The sequence below is a fragment of the Mobula birostris genome, chromosome 1 (assembly GCF_030028105.1).
Source record: "Mobula birostris isolate sMobBir1 chromosome 1, sMobBir1.hap1, whole genome shotgun sequence".
Classification (NCBI taxonomy): Eukaryota; Metazoa; Chordata; class Chondrichthyes; order Myliobatiformes; family Myliobatidae; genus Mobula; species Mobula birostris.
Window position 1 is genome coordinate 200,007,342 of NC_092370.1, and position 19,340 is coordinate 200,026,681.

The 19,340-nt window shown below is 38.4% G+C and overlaps 1 protein-coding gene across 2 annotated transcripts in view; it reads left to right on the forward strand.

The window, feature by feature from the left end:
• gch1 (GTP cyclohydrolase 1) overlaps positions 1–19,031 on the forward strand; it is a 46,495-nt gene extending 27,464 nt beyond the window's left edge. Inside the window, exons 3-6 of one of the 2 annotated variants that reach the window (XM_072268589.1) lie at positions 6,492–6,547; positions 8,204–8,235; positions 9,895–9,979; positions 15,568–19,031. In XM_072268589.1, coding sequence (XP_072124690.1) covers positions 6,492–6,547; positions 8,204–8,235; positions 9,895–9,979; positions 15,568–15,694 — 300 coding nt within the window. In that variant the 3' untranslated portion in view covers positions 15,695–19,031. The other variant, XM_072268598.1, reaches the window with a different exon arrangement.
• The last annotated feature ends 309 nt before the right edge of the window (positions 19,032–19,340 follow it).

The window sequence follows — 19,340 nt, forward strand, 5'->3', positions numbered from 1 at the left end:
GACTAGCTGCAGCAAAAAAAAAGTGTAATCCTGAGATGGAATCTCAATCTAGTGTTTAGTTGTACACTCAGTTGATACAAACAATGCCTGTCTTTGATGTTAAAGCTTGAGGCCTAGCCGATTCCTGCGACAGGCTGCAGGGAAGGAAGGTCGAATGAAGTTACAGAGCACTGCAGCTCAAAAACAGGCCCTTCGGTCCATCTAGTCAGTGTGAACTGGTATTCTGCCTGGTCCCACCGACCTGCACCTGGACCACAGCCCCCCATACCTCTCCCATCCATGGACATCCAAACCTCCGTCAATCGAACCTGCATTAACCACCTCCACTCGCAGCTTGTTCTACACTCGCACCATCTTCTATCTGAAGAAGATTCCCCTTAAATATTTCACCTTTCCATCTTAAAACATAACATTGAGTTCCAGTCTCACCCAGCCTCAGTGGAAAAAGCCTGCTTGTATTTACTCTCATACTCATAATTTTGTATACCTCTTTAAATTCCCCCTCATTCTCCTATGCACCAGGGATTAAATCCTAACCTATTCACCCTTTCTCTATAACTCAGGTCCTCAAGTCTTAGTAACATCTTTCGAAATTTTCTCTGTACTCTTTCAATCTTATTGATATCTTTCCTGTAGGTAGGTGACCTGAAATGCATACAATACTCCAACTTTGGCCTCGCCAATGTCTGATACAACTTCACTATTACACCCCAACTCCTGTACTCAAAACTCTGATTTACGAAGGCCAGTATGCCAAAAGCACTCTGTGACACCGCCTTCGAGGAATTACGGATTTGTCTCCCCATTATGGATCACTTTGTTCTATCGCATTCCTCAGTGACCCATTGTCCACTACAAGTCCTACCCAGGTTTCTCCTCCCAAAGTGCAGCACTTCACACTTGTCTGCATTAAATTCCATCTGCCGTTTTTTTTAGCTATTTTTCCAGCTGGTCCAGATCCCGCTGCAAGCTTAGATAGACTTCCTCATTGTCCAGTACACCCCCAGTCTTAGTGTCATCCGTAAATTTGCTGATCCAGTTAGCTACATTATCATTCAGATCATTGATAGAGATGACAAATGAAAAGGGACCCAGCACTGATCCCTGCAGCACACCACTAGTCTCAGGCCCCTGGTCAGAGAGACAACCATCTACGATCACTAACAAGAAAAAATCTGCAGATGCTGGAAATCCGAACAAGACACACAAAATGCTGGAGGAACTCAGCAAGCTAGGCAGCATCTATAGAAAAGAGTACAGTCAACATACTCTTTTGGCCGAAACATCAACTGTACTCTTTTCCATAGATGCTGCCTGGCCTGCTGAGTTCCTCCAGCATTTTGTGTGTGTTGCATCTGGTACCACTCTTTGGTTACTTCCTTGAAGCCAATGTCAAATCCAATTTTCTACCTCATCTTGGATACCGAGTGACTGAACCTCCTTGACCAGCCTCCCATCCAGGACTTCGTTAAACACTTTGTTAAAGTCTATCTTGACAACATCCACTGCCTTTTCTTCTTCAACTTTCCTGGTAACTTCTTCAAAAAAAACTTTATAAGATTAATCAGATGGTACCTAGTACGCACAAAGCCACTATGACTATTCCTAATCAGGTTCTGTCTATCCAAATACTTGTAATAATTTCAATTATTTACCTTCCAATAATTTACCCTCTACCGATGTCAGACTTATTGACCAATAATTTTCTGTCTTATTCTTAGAACCTTTCTTGAACAACAGAAGAACATTTGCTATCCTCCAGTCTTCCAGCATCTCACCTGTAGTTTAGGATTTTTTAAATACCTCTGCCAAACTCTAATTTCTACACTAACTTCCCTTAAGATCCGAGGGAACACCTTGTCAAGTCCTGGGTATTTTTCCACCCTAATTTGCCTTAAAACAGCAAAAACCTCCTCTTCTATATTCCATATACGGTTCATAATCTTGTTACTGTATGCCTCAGTTTATAGACTCTGTGTCCGTATCCAGTATAGATACAGATGCAAAAAATCCTTTTGAGATCTCCTCCGTCTGTTGACAGCTCACTGTAAAAAAAAAAATTACTTACTTCTGAGATGCAATGCGGGACACAGCCTTCCGGCCCAGTGAACTACGCCATCCAACAACACACCATTTAGCCCTAGTCTAATCACAGGACCATTTACAATGACCAATTAAGCTACTAACCAGTAAATCGTTGGACATGGGGTGGAAAGCAGAAGACGCAAAGGAAACCCATACAGTCACAGGGAGAACATACAAAATCTATACAGGTGGTGCTGGAATGAACCATTTTTCATGACTGGTTTAAATAAAAATATTAATCTGTTCCCTAGGTATTAACTTTTAAAATGTACTAACTGTTTAATATTGCTTTCAAATAAAACAAACTGCTGCAGTTTACTACTAAGGTCAGCAACCCCAACCAATTAATTGGAATTACCAGGTGTAGAATGCAACTGGCCCTTCCGCTCAGAACATTTTGCACTTCGTACTTCATATTGAGTCCTTTGGCAGAGCAGCAGATCAAGCGTAATGGCATCTGACATCTGCATTGTCTAAGAGTGTGTTTGCAACAACCAGACATAAAAGTCAACGGTAGAACGGCCTGCAAACTGTTCCTTTTGTTGGACCAGCAAAACAGTGGCCAATTTAGGCTATAGTTCATCGCTGAATTTTAACTGCAGAATAATAAATAGTACAATGTTCAAATGTTTTGGGGAGGAAAAAGTCTTCTTATCTTCTATTGCCTGCAGTACATTTGATCTGATAATATATTGTAAGCGTTATGTTTTGTTTTGCTGGGTTTGTGCATTCCTTTGATTTGGGGACAAATAGAGCAATTGCCTATGTAATCCTGGATAAAGATTACTGCCATTTTTATCGACAAAATGTTTATGTAGCAGGATTGTTCATAATCATTTTTTCTTCAATTTATTTTTAAAACAATATTAGATGGAAGAGGAATTATAAATTGCTACATTTTTTCTAATGGGGATTGTTGCTTGGTCTAGGTTATTTAAGGGATTTAAAGACTCACTTTTCAATCAATTAGTTAATGCTCTTCTCCACATCTTGAAACAAAAGCATACAATAATGAAATAATAGATCCAAACAGCTGTCATGGTTTGCCTAATTGTAGTATTCTTGGTTCTTCTCACTTTAACAACATTAGGTCGAGGATTAAACTCTAGGGACCCAAAACTGCATTGCTGATCAATGTGATCATTTCTGATCCCAAAGCCTTCAACACCTCGTTTCCTTCTCCATTCATTCCCATGATATATTAAAAAAAACTTTGCTCTTGATTTGAACAATTCATGAACCAAAGATCCACAGCCCTGCAAAAATGGTGCACAGGTAACTTTCATGCGATGGAGTGGTAGTGTTCCTACAAACCACCCATATCATGGTTTTCCATAATGCTAATCTCTATTTCCCACCAAATCCAACAAAACACGAGAGGTAAAAACAAAACATTTGGTGTTTCTTTAATACTTCTTTTAGACATACAATTTCTCAGTACTTTTTACAGCATCCTGAGACTGAGCAGCTGGGAAGGGTCTGGGAGGGAGAACTGGGAGTACAAATGACAGCTGAAACATGGGAAGATATCTGTGATAATGCAAAGAAAATTTCAGTTTGTAATAGAACTAAAGCATTGCAACTCAAAATTCTGCACAGAGCCCATCTGACTCCAGATTGTCTCTCGAAATTTAAGACTGGGGTTCCTCCAATGTGTTCTAAATGTTAAGTAAATACTGGAACTTTTACCCACTGTTTTTGGACTTGTCCCAAACTTCAGGCATACTGGAGTAATATTTTGTGTGAAATGCAAAAGATTCTGAAGATGGAGCTTGAACTGGACCCAGTGTCTTTCCTCTTAGGCTTACCCAGCAGTCGTATTATTAACGTACATCAGAAAAATCTTTTTAACATCCTGACTTTTGGTGCGAGGAAGAACATCTTACTTTGTTGGATATCCAATAAGGCCCCTGGACTTTTTGGTTGGCGTAAATTAATCATGGAATACATTCCTTTGGGCTTTTTGACATGTATGGTACACTCAAAAACAAATGGTTTTCAGAAAACATGGCAACCTTTTCTGCAGTATATAGATGTAAACCTGTCTGCTATACTAATAAGGGCTTTTGTATAGGATGTTGGGGTGATGTCTATATTTTGATGGAAGTGTTCTGATAGCTGATATCTGTGAGGGGATGAAATGTATATGTATCTGTAAATTGAAAGTTTTGTTATGCTGAGCAAAAAAAATTTTTTTAAAAAGACACTATTTCTGTAAAAGCAAATTTCATTCTGTATCTTATGTTTTTGTGTTTATGGCTTGTGAATTTCACAACAGCACATTTCTGTAACCAGAGCAAACATAATATTTGGGTCACCTGTATTTCAGAGATTTTTAATTACCCCTCTCTAAAGAACATTATAATCTGATCAGCCAGAAAAGCAACCTCTCAGAAGCAATGGTCAGTTCCTCGCAGAATCCTGAATGTCTATGAAATCCGCTTCATTTTTCTCAACTCAGATGAATGCAGGCATATTTTAATCAATCATTACAGGAAGGTTATTGTATTTTCTCTACAGGACATCATCCCTTTCCTTTCTCTGTCATTGGTACCAAAGTGTACCATGACTTCTAGCTACTCAGCACCCCCTTAATAATGGTGTGGAGCCGATCTGGGATGTCCCTGATCCTGGCACCTGGGAAGCAAAAGAGCATCCAGGAATATCTTCCATGTCCACACAATCTCCTGTCTGTTCCCCTAACTATTGAATCCCCAATCATTGCTGCTCTCCTCTGTTCTGGCCCTTCCGCTCTGAGCTGCAGTGCCAGAACCTGGTGACTGCTGCTTTCCCTTGGTAGGTCATTCCCCCCCGCAACCCCAGCAGTATCCAAGGTGGTCCACTTAATATTGAGGGGAATGACCACAGGGGTACTCCATACTAACTGCCTATTCCTTTTCTTTCTCCCGCAAGTTGGGTGTGACTACCTCTCTGTACACCTATCTGTACTCTTTCTTCCAAATGAGCCGAAGGTCATCCTGCCTCCATCTCTAGTTTGCTGACATGGTCCATTAGGAGCTGCACCATATTGGCGATCTCCCAGATCTCCTGAGTCTTGTATGAGGAGCACATCTCTGAGCAGGGAACCATTCTGACCACATTAGTTAGACACTAAGACAGAAAGAAAGGTAAATAGGACAAAAACTCAAACTAGCCTCTGCCTCTCCTCCCCGAAGCTTTTGAGCCAAAGACTTAGTTCCTCACTCTAACTCCATCCCACTCACACTATGGCTGCTCTGCTTAAACTTAACTTCTTTTTATTGGTGCTTGCCAATTGTATAATAACTCAGACGATCTCAAACTTCTCAGGAAGTTTGGACAAGCTCCGCTTGCTTTATAAATCTGACGCTAAGGTCCACAAGTAACTGTACCCGTGATCGGAAGCTCGGGAGAAAGTCACAAAATCTAGCATTCAGAGAATCGAGGATGCAATACATATTACAACACAACATGCTACTGTAACCTGCCAGGTTTGTTTTTTGCCCTTTAAACATCCTTTAACCAAGATTAATCCTGATGAAATGCAAACTAATTTCCTTTATTGTCTCTTCAGTTATATTTTCTACTCATAAACCAGAGTTACCAATATAATCTATTAAATGTAAGATTCTCTACCTTTGAAACTCTCTCCTTTTTTTCCAGGTTTCAATTGGTTATATACCAAACAGAAAAGTTATAGGAGTGAGCAAATTAGCCAGGTAACTAGGCCTAAGAGCTTGAGAGAGAGCGAGAGAGAGTGAAAGATGCAACAAATGGGAGTTTGTAGAAACAATGGTTTCAGTTGGATGTGCACTATTTCAGTTAGCCTGAATAGGAGCAAGCACCCAATGAAACAAAATTGCATTTCCCCAATTGTTGTTATCTGTGGCAATACCCTAAGTCTTTGGTTTGACAGAAGAAAGAAGTTAAAACTACTGTAACATGGTGCATGTGTGCCAGTAATTTTTCTTCATGAACTATTTTAATCATATTTAACTGTTGAACATTACTATATATTGGTGTGATCAAAAGATACCCAAATGCCATTGATGTAGATTTGCATGACCATTGCATTACTGGAAATCTTCTGTAACGTCCGTTTTGCCAAAGACTTGAGAGATATAACACTGGCTGTTAGTACCTCTAGAAAATCAGAGTTGCATATAGTTTAGTTCATTGTCTTGTAGTTGAATGAACACCTTTTCCTGGAGCAGTATTACTCACAGCTTGCTATTTATTCCAAAAGGCTGCTTACAATTGCATGGTCATCCCATTGCACACATTTGGCCTCATACTGATTCGGGACCCATCAGAAAATATCAGCATCTCTTTTGTGTTTAGATATTTCAGTTTGACCTGGCTGAGAAAGTTCTTGGTCCCCTCATTGTGTGGTCAGATGGAGTCAATGTTTTCTTTCCGTTCTGTAGGTACATATAGGTTATCTACCTGAGAAGCGGCTCCTTGGTCTTAGCAAGCTAGCCAGGTAAGTAGTGAATAGCTGTGAATGAGGAACTATGAGGGCATATTTACTTCAAATCAATGCCTTCCATCATTGCTTTGTTTTTATTTAACATCTTACATTTACCTTAAGAAATTGGTGCAAAATGACTGTTGAATATATCAGATATGGTGTACTGCTAACAAACCATAATTTCAAAAAACATCTGGGCTAATTCATTAATTATTTTGGATTCAAGATACACTTAAGATATATATGAATGCCAAGTTATTGAGTAGGTGCTTAACTGAAGTCAATATATTTTTGGGGCAGAAAGAGGATCGAGAATACTAAGAATGGCAGGAATGTGGTTGAATGAGACTATCAGCCAGAATGTCACTGTATGGTGAAGAGAATACATATATTTCTGTTTGTTTCATATATATCAACAATATTTCTTTAATTATATTTTGACAACAGTTTGATTTTGTACTTATAGGTTGTCAGATATTTTTAATGTATTTATCCTCAAGGGAAAGAAGAACAGATCTACTCAAACTGAAAATCTGATTTTTGTTCAGAAATCACAAATCAATCATTGGTGCAGTCCTGTAATGTTGCATTTGTTTTTGTTACATGTCTCAGTCAATTATGTGGTTAACTAGTTTATGTTTTGTAATAAATCAATTATAATTTATCTACTAACACACCTTTTGAAGTGTAGAATTGGAGCAAAAATTAATTAGTTTCAATTGCGAACATTTACATAAATTAGATTTCATTTTTCTGTAATTCCTCAGGTGTAAAGATCTTTCCTTCAGCATATTTAGCAACTACCACCCTTAATGGGAATATTTCATAGTCAACAGTAACACATCAAAGAAAGATGGACCAGCAGGTTCAAGGCTGAAATATCTGAATATTGCAACACTCATTTATCCAATAAAAAACAACTTGTACCTGTGCGTTTACAATAGACTCCAAAGTAATCTCTGCATAGTAGCCAAAAGCTGACTATTTGAGTGTGTTGACATCTGTCAAGTATCAAACTATCCCAGCAGTTCGAGCTAATGTTTTTACTTAAAGCAAATAAGTTATCATTCTTTGGAGAAGTCCTCATGTTCTGTGAATTAGAAAATGAACTTTCCATCATTTAGTAAAGCCAGCCTCTTTGGTCAGTTGCTATTCCAGCACTATTTCTTTCATTAATATTTGATCATCTATGGAATACCGACTTTCCTTCCTTACCTTCAGGATGCATCTCCATGAATCTGAAATGGAAATTCACCTTGGCAATCAAAATTATTCAAATTAACTCCATTTACACTTCATTTACCATGAGTATCTTGTTGCTATTGAAACATTTGATTTACCTATTCATAAACCTGTTGTACATGTATTACTATAAAACATTTTCTCAAATGCATCCTCCTGGTATTTTTTTTTAGCTGACTTAGTTCAGAAAAATGCCATATCAAAGTACAGATATTAATGTTGTTATGGATTTTGATATTAAATGGCAAATATCATAGAGAAGCAATAACATTAAGACTTACTTAAATGCCATTTTTTGTGATCATGCCACACTAGGGAAAAAAAGACTGAGTGAAAGGAAAAGTTTGTTGTAATTTACTGAAGCATTTCTACTGCATTTATGTACATGCTTAAATTAATTGCTCATTCTGAATTTTGATTTTCCAGAATTGTTGAGATTTACAGTAGGAGACTTCAAGGTAGGTAGTTAATTAAACTGCCAACGTTTTATTTTTAAATTTGATATGCATTTTACCACATAATATTCTGGTGGGATTTGACAGGATAGATGACAAGAGGAAGTCTCCCTCATGGGGAAATCTGTAACGTTGAGGCACAAGTTCATAGAAACACCTACACTCCTTTTAAGACAAATATGGAATACTCTTTACAGATCTTGTGGATGGAGTATTTGAATCACTGAATCTTTTCTAGGCTGAGATAGAGAGAGGAACTAAGGTTTCAGGACATAGCAGGAGTGTGAATCTGAGCCTGTCAGATGAACACAATTACGGAATATGGAGTAAGTTTTATGGCATACTGCTACACGTGTTCTTCTATGCTTACCTAATTTTAACTATACTCTTTGTGCTGTTTGGTCTAATAATTAATAAACTAACCCAGTGGGGCCACTGTTCAATGAAAATTGTTAAACATCAATGAATTGATTGTGGACTTAACGAATGGGAAGGGTCAGCAGAACATGCACCGGTCTTCATTGAGGTAGAAAGCTTTACGTTCGAGGGCATCAGTGTCTCGAAGGATCTGTCCTGGGCCCAAGATATTGATGCAGTAATGCAGAAGGCACACCAGTGGCTCGACTTCATTAGGAGTTTGAGGATGTCCATCAAAGATTCTCGCAAATTTCTACAGATGAATGGTGGAGATCATTCTTACAGGTTGCATCACAACCTGCTATGGAGGCTCCCTTGCACAGGATCACAAAGTTGTTGACTCAGCCAGCTCCATCAAATGCACAACCCTCCCCACTGTTAAGGGCATCTTCAAGAGCAGTGCCTCAAGAACGTGACATCCACCATGAAGGGTTTTTACCACCTGACATATGCCCTCCTCGCAGACAGAAGTAATGAGAAGAGTTATGAGGATTTAATATATTTTTATGCTAATAGCTGTATATTCAAACACTTGCCTTTTGCATGGTGTATCAAACTACTATATAGTAGGAATTTAAAGGTTCATTTTATTGTCAAAGTATACATGTACAACTCTGATATTTGTCTTCTCCAGATAGCCATGAAATACAGAAAGACCATGGAAGTTGATGAAAGAAAAAACATCAACTCCCCTGCACAAAAAAGAAACAAAACTTGCAGAACCCAATATCTTCTACCCCCTCCCCGTGCAAAAAAAAGTGACAATAGCATCCAACTCCTGACTGCCTCATCTGTGGAAAAAAACAACAGTGACAATAACCATCGCCAACCTCCTCACTCGCAGAAAAAAACAGCTACAATAATAATCCCTGACCCCCTCACTCATAGAAAAGAACAGCAACAGTAGCACCAAAACCACCCCCCCCATATACAAAAAATTAGCCGCCAATTGGCCACAAGAAAGAAAACACCAAAAAAACTGAAGGAAGCCGATATAAAATACAGCCCAGTAATCACATAAATCTCAGAATATTGGCAACATCTTTTCGTCTGCATGCAGGGAGAGTGGCTGCATGAACTCAGTCCTTCGATAAAGAGTGAGCGCTGATCCGGGTCCGAATTTAGTTTTGTCAGAAAAAGTATATTGAAATAAACATCATTAAGTACAGGTCTAATTTCCCATTTTAAAGTAACAGTTAACTCTGAATTGCTTTCTAATGGGTACATTGTTCTGCCCATTTGCAGTCCAAGAGCGTCTCACTAAACAAATTGCTGTTGCAATCACAGAAGCTTTACAGCCTGCAGGAGTTGGAGTTGTAATTGAAGCCACGTAAGTTCTGAACACAAAAATGCTAAACTCCTTCTTTCTCTATAATAATTCTTAGTACAGTTTGAAAATGAATCCAACATTAAGTTGGTAATTGTATTATTGAGAGTATGTGCTGTTTTTATAGTTAAAGAATCTCACTGAATTTGTTAGTGTTTTTAAGACCATAAGACAGCAGAGTGAGACCATTCAGCCCATTGTGTCAGCTTCACCATTCCATCACGGCTAATCCATTACCCCTCTCAGCCTTATTCTCCCGCCTTCTCCCTGGAATCTTTGACACATTTACTAACCAAGAACCTATCAAACCCTGCCTTAAATATACCCGATGACTTGGCCTCCACAGCCACCTGTAGCAATTTAATGAATCACATGAAATTTACAAAAGTGAAAGTGTTTTTCATTAATTGGAATGCTCAGATTAAATCAAAGTCCATTTTGGATATGATTTTATATCCATGTGAATGCGAGTATTTATATTAATTATCTGAGAAGGGAGTGATGGACAACTAATGTATATTAATATTGATAGAAACTTGCAGGATCAAAAAATGCCTGGTCAGTATTAGTAATGATAGTGTGTTCTTCATTGGTATGGTGAAGTGTAGCTGAATTAAATTTAGTGAGCTGCTACAATGTCTTTGTGAGATTACAATCACTGTAGTCACCCAGACAGCATGCTAGTAAACCTAGTGTAGACTACATGTTCTCTGACAAGTGCACTATACTAGCAATCTGTTTTAGAACTTTGAACTGTACAACACGGTAATATGGCTTCAGCCCACCAAATCTTTACAGTACACAGTGCCAAATTAAACTAAATCTCTTCTGCTTGCGTATGATCCATTAATCTCCACTCCCTGCTTATTCATGTGTCCAAGAGCCTCTTAAGCACCACTGTTGTATCTGCTTTCATGACTATCCCTGGCTGCCTGTTCCAGGCACCCATCACTCTATGTAAAACACAAAGTCGCTCATACGTCTCTCTTAAACTTTACCCCTCACCTTAAATACCTTTAGTATTTGACATTTCTACCTTGGGTAAAAGATTCTGACTTCGACCCAGCCTATGAACCTCATAATTTTATAAACTTTTATCCAGTCTTCACTCTGCTTCCAAGAAAATAACCTGTTTGTTCGATATCTCCTCCTAGCTACTACTCTCTAATCTAGGTAGCATCCTACTAAACCTCTTCTGTACTCTTTTCAAATTGTCCACATTCCTCCTGCAATGGGGCACACAATACTCCAAGTACAGCCTGACAAGTTTTATATGTCCGCAACATAACTCCTTGCTCTTGTACTCAGTGACCAACCAGTGAAGGCATAGATAGGATTCTTTACGACCCTATTTACTCGTATGGCCACTTTCAGAGTGGTGTCCTTTGACAACCTACTTCACTGTCCAGAACTCCACCAAGCTTGGTGGTGTCTGCAAATCTACTAACCCACTTATCTATATTTTCATCTAAAAAAGTCCCAGCACTAATCCTGTGGAAAAACACTAGCATGGACCTCAAGCTGGAATAACATCCTTCCCCTAAGGACAAGCCAAATTCTGAAACCAAACCACCAGGTCCCTGTGGATCCCATATATCTTGATCTTATGAATCAGCATATATGAGCAACCTTGTCAAATGGAGTACAGAAAATCAAGTTCTTTGGCCCAACTGGGCCATGCCCACCAAGATTCCCATTTACCTACATTGGTCCATATCCCTCTAAACTTTACCTATCCATGTATTTGCCCAAGCACCTTTTAAATGTTTTAACCACTTCTGGCAGATCATGAAATAAACTAACTGCTCTCTGGCTGGAACTAGTTGTCCCTCAGGTTCCTTTTAATCTGTCCCCCTCTGATCTTGAATTGGTGCCTTGATTTCCCAATTCTAGGTTTAAAAAAACTAAGTTCATTCATCCTATCTACATTATGCCCTCATAATTTTGTAAACGCCTCATTCTCCTGCTCTCCTAAACTGCTCAACCTCTCTCCACAACTCAGACCCCCAAATCCAGGCAACATTCTTATAAATCTCCTCGGCACTCTTTCCAGCATTAAACTTCCCATTAGTAAGATGATCAAAACTAAATATAATATTCCATTTGTGGCCTCACCCAACATCTTGTACAACTGCAGCGTAACATCCTAACTTCTACACTCAGTGCCCTAACTGATGAAGGGCAGTGTGCCAAAAGTCATCTTTACCATCCTGTGTACCTGCAACCCCACTTTCAGCGAGTCATGTACTCCCAGTCCCCCTGTTCTACAACACACCTTAGGCTCCAACTGTTCACTGTGCAAGTCCTACCCTCATTTGTCTTCCAAAAATGCAAAGTCCATTTGCTGTTCCTCGGCCCACTTACCTATCCAATTAAGATCCACCTGTAAATCCTGGTGACCATTTTCACTGCCAACTGCTCTACCTTTTTTTTAGGTAAACTTACAAACCATGCCTTGTATATTCTCATCAAAATCATTGACATTGATGCCTAATAGCAGTAGGACTTGCGCAGACCCCTGGGGAACACCATGACTCATGGGCCTCCAGTCTGGAAAAATAGCTTCCCGCCATCACCCTCTGCTTCCTACCCTCAAGCCAATTCCTTATCCAATTAGTTAGCTCTCTCAGTATCACACACAATCCAACTTTCCATAGCAGCATACCATGCAGAACTTTATCAATGACCTTATTGAAGTCCATGGTCTTTTAGACTACCATGGTCGACCTTCTTGTTACTTCTCTAAAAAACTCAATTAAATTCATGAGAGGTGATCTCCTACGCACACAGCTACGCTGACTAGAGTGATATGTTGGGACCAGGTTAGATCCTCAGAGATCTTGACACCTAGGACCTAACCTGGTCCCAACATATCGAGCAACACACATAAAAGCTGCTGGTGCAGGCCAGGCAGCATCTCTAGGAAGAAGTACAATGCCCCACTTCTGTACCCCATCCGTTATTTATTTATATACACACATTCTTTTTCTCTCTCTCCTTTTTCTCCCTCTGTCCCTCTCACTATACCCCTTGCCCATCCTCTGGGTTTCCCCCCCTCCCCCTTTTCTTTCTCCCTAGGCCTCCTGTCCTATTATCCTCTCGTATCCCTTTTGCCAATCAACTGTCCAGTTCTTGGCTCCATCCCTCCCCCTCCTGTCTTCTCCCATCATTTCGGATCCCCCCCTCCCCCTCCCACTTTCAAATCTCTTACTAGCTCTTCTTTCAGTTAGTCCTGACAAAGGGTCTCAGCCGGAAACGTCAACTGTACCTCTTCCTATAGATGCTGCCTGGCCTGCTGTGTTCACCAGCAACTTTTACGTGTGTTGCTTGAAATTCCAGCATCTGCAGATTTCCTCATGTTTGGCCAACATATCGATGTAGTTATAAAAAAGGCAAGACAGCGGCTATACTTTATTAGGAGTTTGAAGAGATTTGGCATGTCAACAAATACACTCAAAAACTTCTATAGTTGTACCATGGAGAGCATTCTGACAGGCTGCATCACTGTCTGGTATGGAGGGGCTACTGCACAGGACCAAAAGAAGCTGCAGAAGGTGTAAATCTAGTCAGCTCCATCTTGGGTACTAGCCTACAAAGTAGCCAGGACATCTTTAGGGAGCGGTGTCTCAGAAAGGCAGCGTCTATTATTAAGGACCTCCAGCACCCAGGGCATGCCCTTTTCTCACTGTTACCATCAGGTAGGAGGTACAGAAGCCTGAAGGCACACACTCAGTGATTCAGGAACAGCTTCTTCCCCTCTGCCATCCGATTCCTAAATGGATGTTAAAGCTTTGGACACTACTTCACTTTTTTTAAAATGTACATTTTAAAAAATCTATGCAATATACGTAATTGATTCACTTGTTTATTTATTATCATGTTTTATTTTATTTATCATTATTATTATTTTTCTCTCTGCTAGATTATGAATTGCTGCTGCTAAGTTAACGAATTTCACGTCACATGCCGGTGATAATAAACGTGACTCTGATAATCAGCCTGTATTTCTAAATTTTATCCCTCAGAAATCCCCCTAGCAACTACCAACCCCAGATATTAAGAAACTGGAGTACAGTTCCCAGGCTTATCTTTGCAGCCTTCTTAAATAAAAAAGGCATAACATTAGCCATGCTCCAGTCTTGTTCCCACAATTTCTTCTTTGCCTTGCCACAGTTTTCTTGAATAGATCTGACGAAGCTCTGGAGATTGATCTCCCTTTATACAGATTAAGACATCCGATACTACCCCTGTTGCAATGCAGACTGTTCCCAAACTTCTCCATTTACTTTCTCAAGGTCCAAAGTCTTCATTGCCTTTATGGTAAAAACAGAGGAGAAATATTCATTGAGGATCTCACCCATCTCCTGCAGTCCATTTTGGTCCTTGAGGAACCCTATTTTTCTTCCTGGTTACTGTAAATATAATTATAAAATTTGTGTGGATTGCCTTAATCTTCTCTATCAAAGCTACCTTCTGCCTCTTTGCTGATTTCTTTCTTGAGTACATTTATGCATCCCCTCTCTCCTCCCGGGCTTCTTGTGATCCTAGCTTGCCTGTATCCGACCTTCTCCTGATATATGCCATCAAGGCCTAATGGCATGTATCCCAGAATGGTCTTTAAACAAGTCTCACATGTCAAATATGGACTTGCCTGATAACAGCTGCTCCCAGTTAATGACCCTTAGCTCCTGTCTCAATGTCGTAATTTGTCCTCCTTCCCCCCCACCCCCCCCATCCCTTTGGTACTTACCCACAGACCTGCTCTTATTCATAACCTCTTAAAACTTAAGGTGTTGTTATCACTGTTCTCCAAATGCTCTCCCACTGAAAGGCTAGTCACCCGGCCAGGCTCATTTCCCAGAACTAGTTTCAGAGGGAGAAGCTGAAATCAGATGCATCAGATGCAGGGTAGATGCATCCCAAAGAAGTGTTCTTATGGGATGATGAAACAACCGTGGCTGACAAGGGAAGTCAAAGACAGAATAAAAGCAGAAGAGAGGGCGTATAATATAACAAATGTTATTGGGAAGTTAGGGGTTTGAAAAACTTTAAAAACCAAGAGAAGGCAACTTAAAAAAAAACACAAGGAAATAGAAGATGAAATATGAAGGAAAAGCAGAAGAATAAGAGTACAGTAAAATCTTAATGGCGTTAGTTCACAATTTAAATATTACTCAGGGTCGGTTCAAAGATTCAATTTAATGTCAGAGAAATGTATACAATATACATCCTGAAATCTGTTTTCTTCTCAAAACATCCACGAAAACAGAGAAGTGCCCCAAAGAATGAACGACAGTTAAACTAGTTAAACGCGAGAAACCCAAAGCCCCCCCACCGCGTGTAAGTGGCGGCGAGCAACAATCCCCCTCTCCGGCCCACCGGCAAAACAAAATGCGTACCCACTAGATATTGATATTGAAAAATGGAAAACTTGGTAGTCCAGTTACAAAATCACTACGAACATTTTCTTTAAATTTAAAAGTTTTAATGGAATGAAGTTAGACTAATATTACTGAACAAACAAACACTTCTGGAGGATTTCATGGGAAAGAAAGATGGACAACAGTTCCTAATGCAACTTTTCTTTGCAGGCACATGTGCATGGTAATGAGGGGAGTACAAAAGATGAACAGTAAAACAGTAACGAGCACTATGTTGGGTGTGTTTCGGGAAGACCCAAAGACCCGAGAAGAGTTTCTGACACTTATCAGGAATTGAAAATCTTGTCCTCGATGGAACTTCATTGGATGTTCAAGATCCTTATAGACATTCAGTAAATGTTTTATATTGTAAGAGGAAGAGATGTGGGATTCGGAATTTCTTTTAAGTCACATTTGTTTAAAAACTAAACTCGGACTGTGTACTTGTATCAAAGTTTCAAATAGACAATATTTTAGTTTTATAAATATGATTTTCGATAAAACAGCATAGCATCTGATACATATTTAAACAGTGATTTATAATAGCTACGGAACTATAAAGTTTGATAATTACATGAAATATTTTCTCCTTCCCTATGTGTTGTAATGATCACATAGATACACTAAATATTAAGTCTATTCTACATCAGTCAATTATTTGATATTTTTCCCAACACAGATTGGATACTTTTATTTCCCATGTCAGTATTCATTAATGATTCTCATGGCTTAGAGTTGATGCAGTGATGAGCATGGGTCTTCCCTTCCCAGAACACTGCACCCCATACTGTTCTGTTCTTTCTTTGAGATTTTTTTCATCTCTCTAACCATTGAAATAAGCACCAGAGTTTACTTAACCAGTAATGTAGATCAATCACCATATTTGGCCTGCTAATTCCAGAATGCATCCCAGTTTCCTTTTCTTTAAAATTTTTAGCCAGAATGCCTCTACTACAGCTACAACTCTAATTGGTTCTGAATGGTAATCTATATGTGGACAAAACCAATCCATTTTAGTTATATCATCCTAGCACCCTGTGCTTGAATCTCACAATTGTAAATATTTTTCAAATTATTATTTCAAAACTTTTCAGACTAAATTCTTCTGAACATTAAAAGCCCTAGGGAACAGCTGTGTCCCCTTTGTCACCGTGACTAAACGTGGAACTGATACTTATGGCAAGGTCTGACCACGTCTGCAAAACGGTGAATCTCAAGGTTGTACATGGTATACATATTTTGATAATAAATTTCAAGCTTGAACTTTAAATTTTGCTAATATAATTCAATATAGTATTGTTTTTCCATAGATATTATAACTTGAAAATGGCCTAGTCATGGTTTCTTTTAGAGGTCCAAAAATATATTGATCACCGTCTTGAAATTATTCACAGCCCTCTGGAATACAGAATTTTAGAAGTACAAGCCGTGAAGAAATTTCTCAATTACATTCCGAAATGCCTGAGCATTTAAAGGGAGACTCTGCTATTTAGTTACAAGTTCTTCAGTGAGGGTAAGCAGCCTCTCACCACCTGTTAAAATCTCGTAAACTTTTATAAATGAATGAGCTTGATTCTTATTCTACTCACCTCCACTGAGTATTGTGCAAAACATTTGTGCTCAGGAACTACCCTCTCATCCCAGGTATTGAACTTCTTTCCAATATACTGTATCAAATGCAAGCACATCTTTCCATGAGTAGAGACCAAAACACCACTGCAGATGTGTTTTTCCCAAAGCCCTATCAAATTTTTACCAAATTCCTTCAACTACAACATCTTTAATTACACCTTTTCAATAAAGTCCATCAGTCAATTAGCCTTTATCATTCCTACCTGCCCCTGAACATAAAGGATGCATCACGTTAGTAAAATAACAAGGGATGGATGGAACATTCATTTCAATATCCTCACTGTGAATTCCTAATATCATTTGGTCAATTAGAGGGATAGTGGGTGACAGAAGGAAAGAATATTTTGTTTGTGAAGGAAAAAAAAATAACAAGTTACAGTAGATTTGGAAAAGATCGAGAAATTGTGTGAAAAAATATATAATAATATGTTAATAACATTGACCGATTTATCTCAAATGAGAATACAGACTGCCATATCTTCCAATAGGAATATAGATAACCAAATTTGAGACATTTGTCATTGATAAATGGTTGAGCTTTTAGAGTAAGAAGACAAGTAAGAAACCCTTTTGATGTAAGGACCAACTGGATTCCTGTTTACAGATAATTCTTATAAACTATCCAGTTTTACAGTGTTTAAATGTGTATTTATTCATTAAAGCCCCAACACAACAGATGCAACCTTGCAAAAGTGGGGATTTGAAATCACAAGTAATAGATATTAAAAAGCTTAATGGGTTGAATAGAATTATTTTGATGCTTAGGGTTAATGGTATTGTTAAATTATTTAATGATTCTAAGTTAATGTCTTTGAAAAACCAAGTAAATAAATTTGTAGAAGGGTGTTAACCAGTTGTATATAGTACGGTTTAAAAATGCACATACATCAGTTATGATCTTAACTATTTATAAAACAGTGAAGGAAAATTTATGTCAGAGTATCAATATATCGTCAGTGAGCATTTTATTAATGAAATACAGAACTAGTTACTTGGAAATTAACTTTATAATCATAATTATTTTTTAAAATTAACACTATTCTTCAGCATAGCCTAATTTCTAGATCTGAGAGTGCAATACAACGTTCAGAATTTAGGAACCAACTAATATGTATACATTTATGTAAATGAAGGTCTAAAATGGGTTGTGACTTTAACAGATACTGTTGTGTTTACCAGGCAACTAATTCCCCTTATTTTTCCTCTTGTTAAGTTAAATTTCAAGGTTGAAGGTTGGATTTAGGATTTCATTTACGTTAAGTAGTTGAGCAGATATTTTATTTGTAATAAACAATGTAGCTGTAGATTTGCTGTATATTTCATTTATGATAGGGACCAGTTGGAATTTGGTTTGGTTGTCCATGATGTGATGTGCCATTGACCAAGATGACATTGTTTACACAAGCACTGTCTAATCACTACTGTGTGATTTGTTTTAAATTGCACTTAAATGCCACAGACTTAATGACAGAATTATTCTCTTTGAAACATGGATGCATATATCTTTGATGCCTGTATTCCAAAAGATGACTACCTTCACATTCCCATTCTATGACATTGCAAAACTCAGTTGTACTCAAGTGAATGAACTGCTAAAATGTCATTGTGCAATTTTGTATAACGAAAATTGAATGTCATTAATTGACCTGTTTTGTCATATAAAAAAGAACACAGTCATCCAGAATGGTACTCAAATTTATCATGAACTCATTCAAGTATGTCAAAATCCAGACTCACTGTATGTTGTTCTGAGTATCCCTGTTGGGTGTATTAACCTGTCGTTTGTTCACACAAGAAAGTGGCCTTGGACTCTGTAATGTCTGCAGAAGCAAATAGATTTGTTTGTTTTAATCATGCTTTTTGTACTTGTTTTGTCTTTTATTGAAATGCATTTGTGGTTTTAATGCACATTCAGCACTGTGGTAGTTGTGTCTAATTAATATATTGTACATTAGCTTTTATTAGTTAATTTACGTCCATTAAATTATACTTTAAAACTTTAATTCAGCTTGTGTTCAAACTATTTCATTAAAATACAAATATATCTGGAACTTGAGTAGCATTTCAGTGTCAGTTGTAACACTGACATTTTGCTTTACCCTTCCTGTTTGATTTTGAGGTAGAGTAATGATTTTGACTTGGCTGTCTCACCCAGGTTAATAACTGGGGTGGAATGGAGTAAGGTGAAGGAACATGTCAGGTGCGATGACGTACAAACAAGCCAGCTGTTTCAGAACAAATCCAATTAAACCTTGTTAAGGTGTTACTTTGCTAATGCAGAGATAAGACATTGAACTTGTGCGAGTCAACAA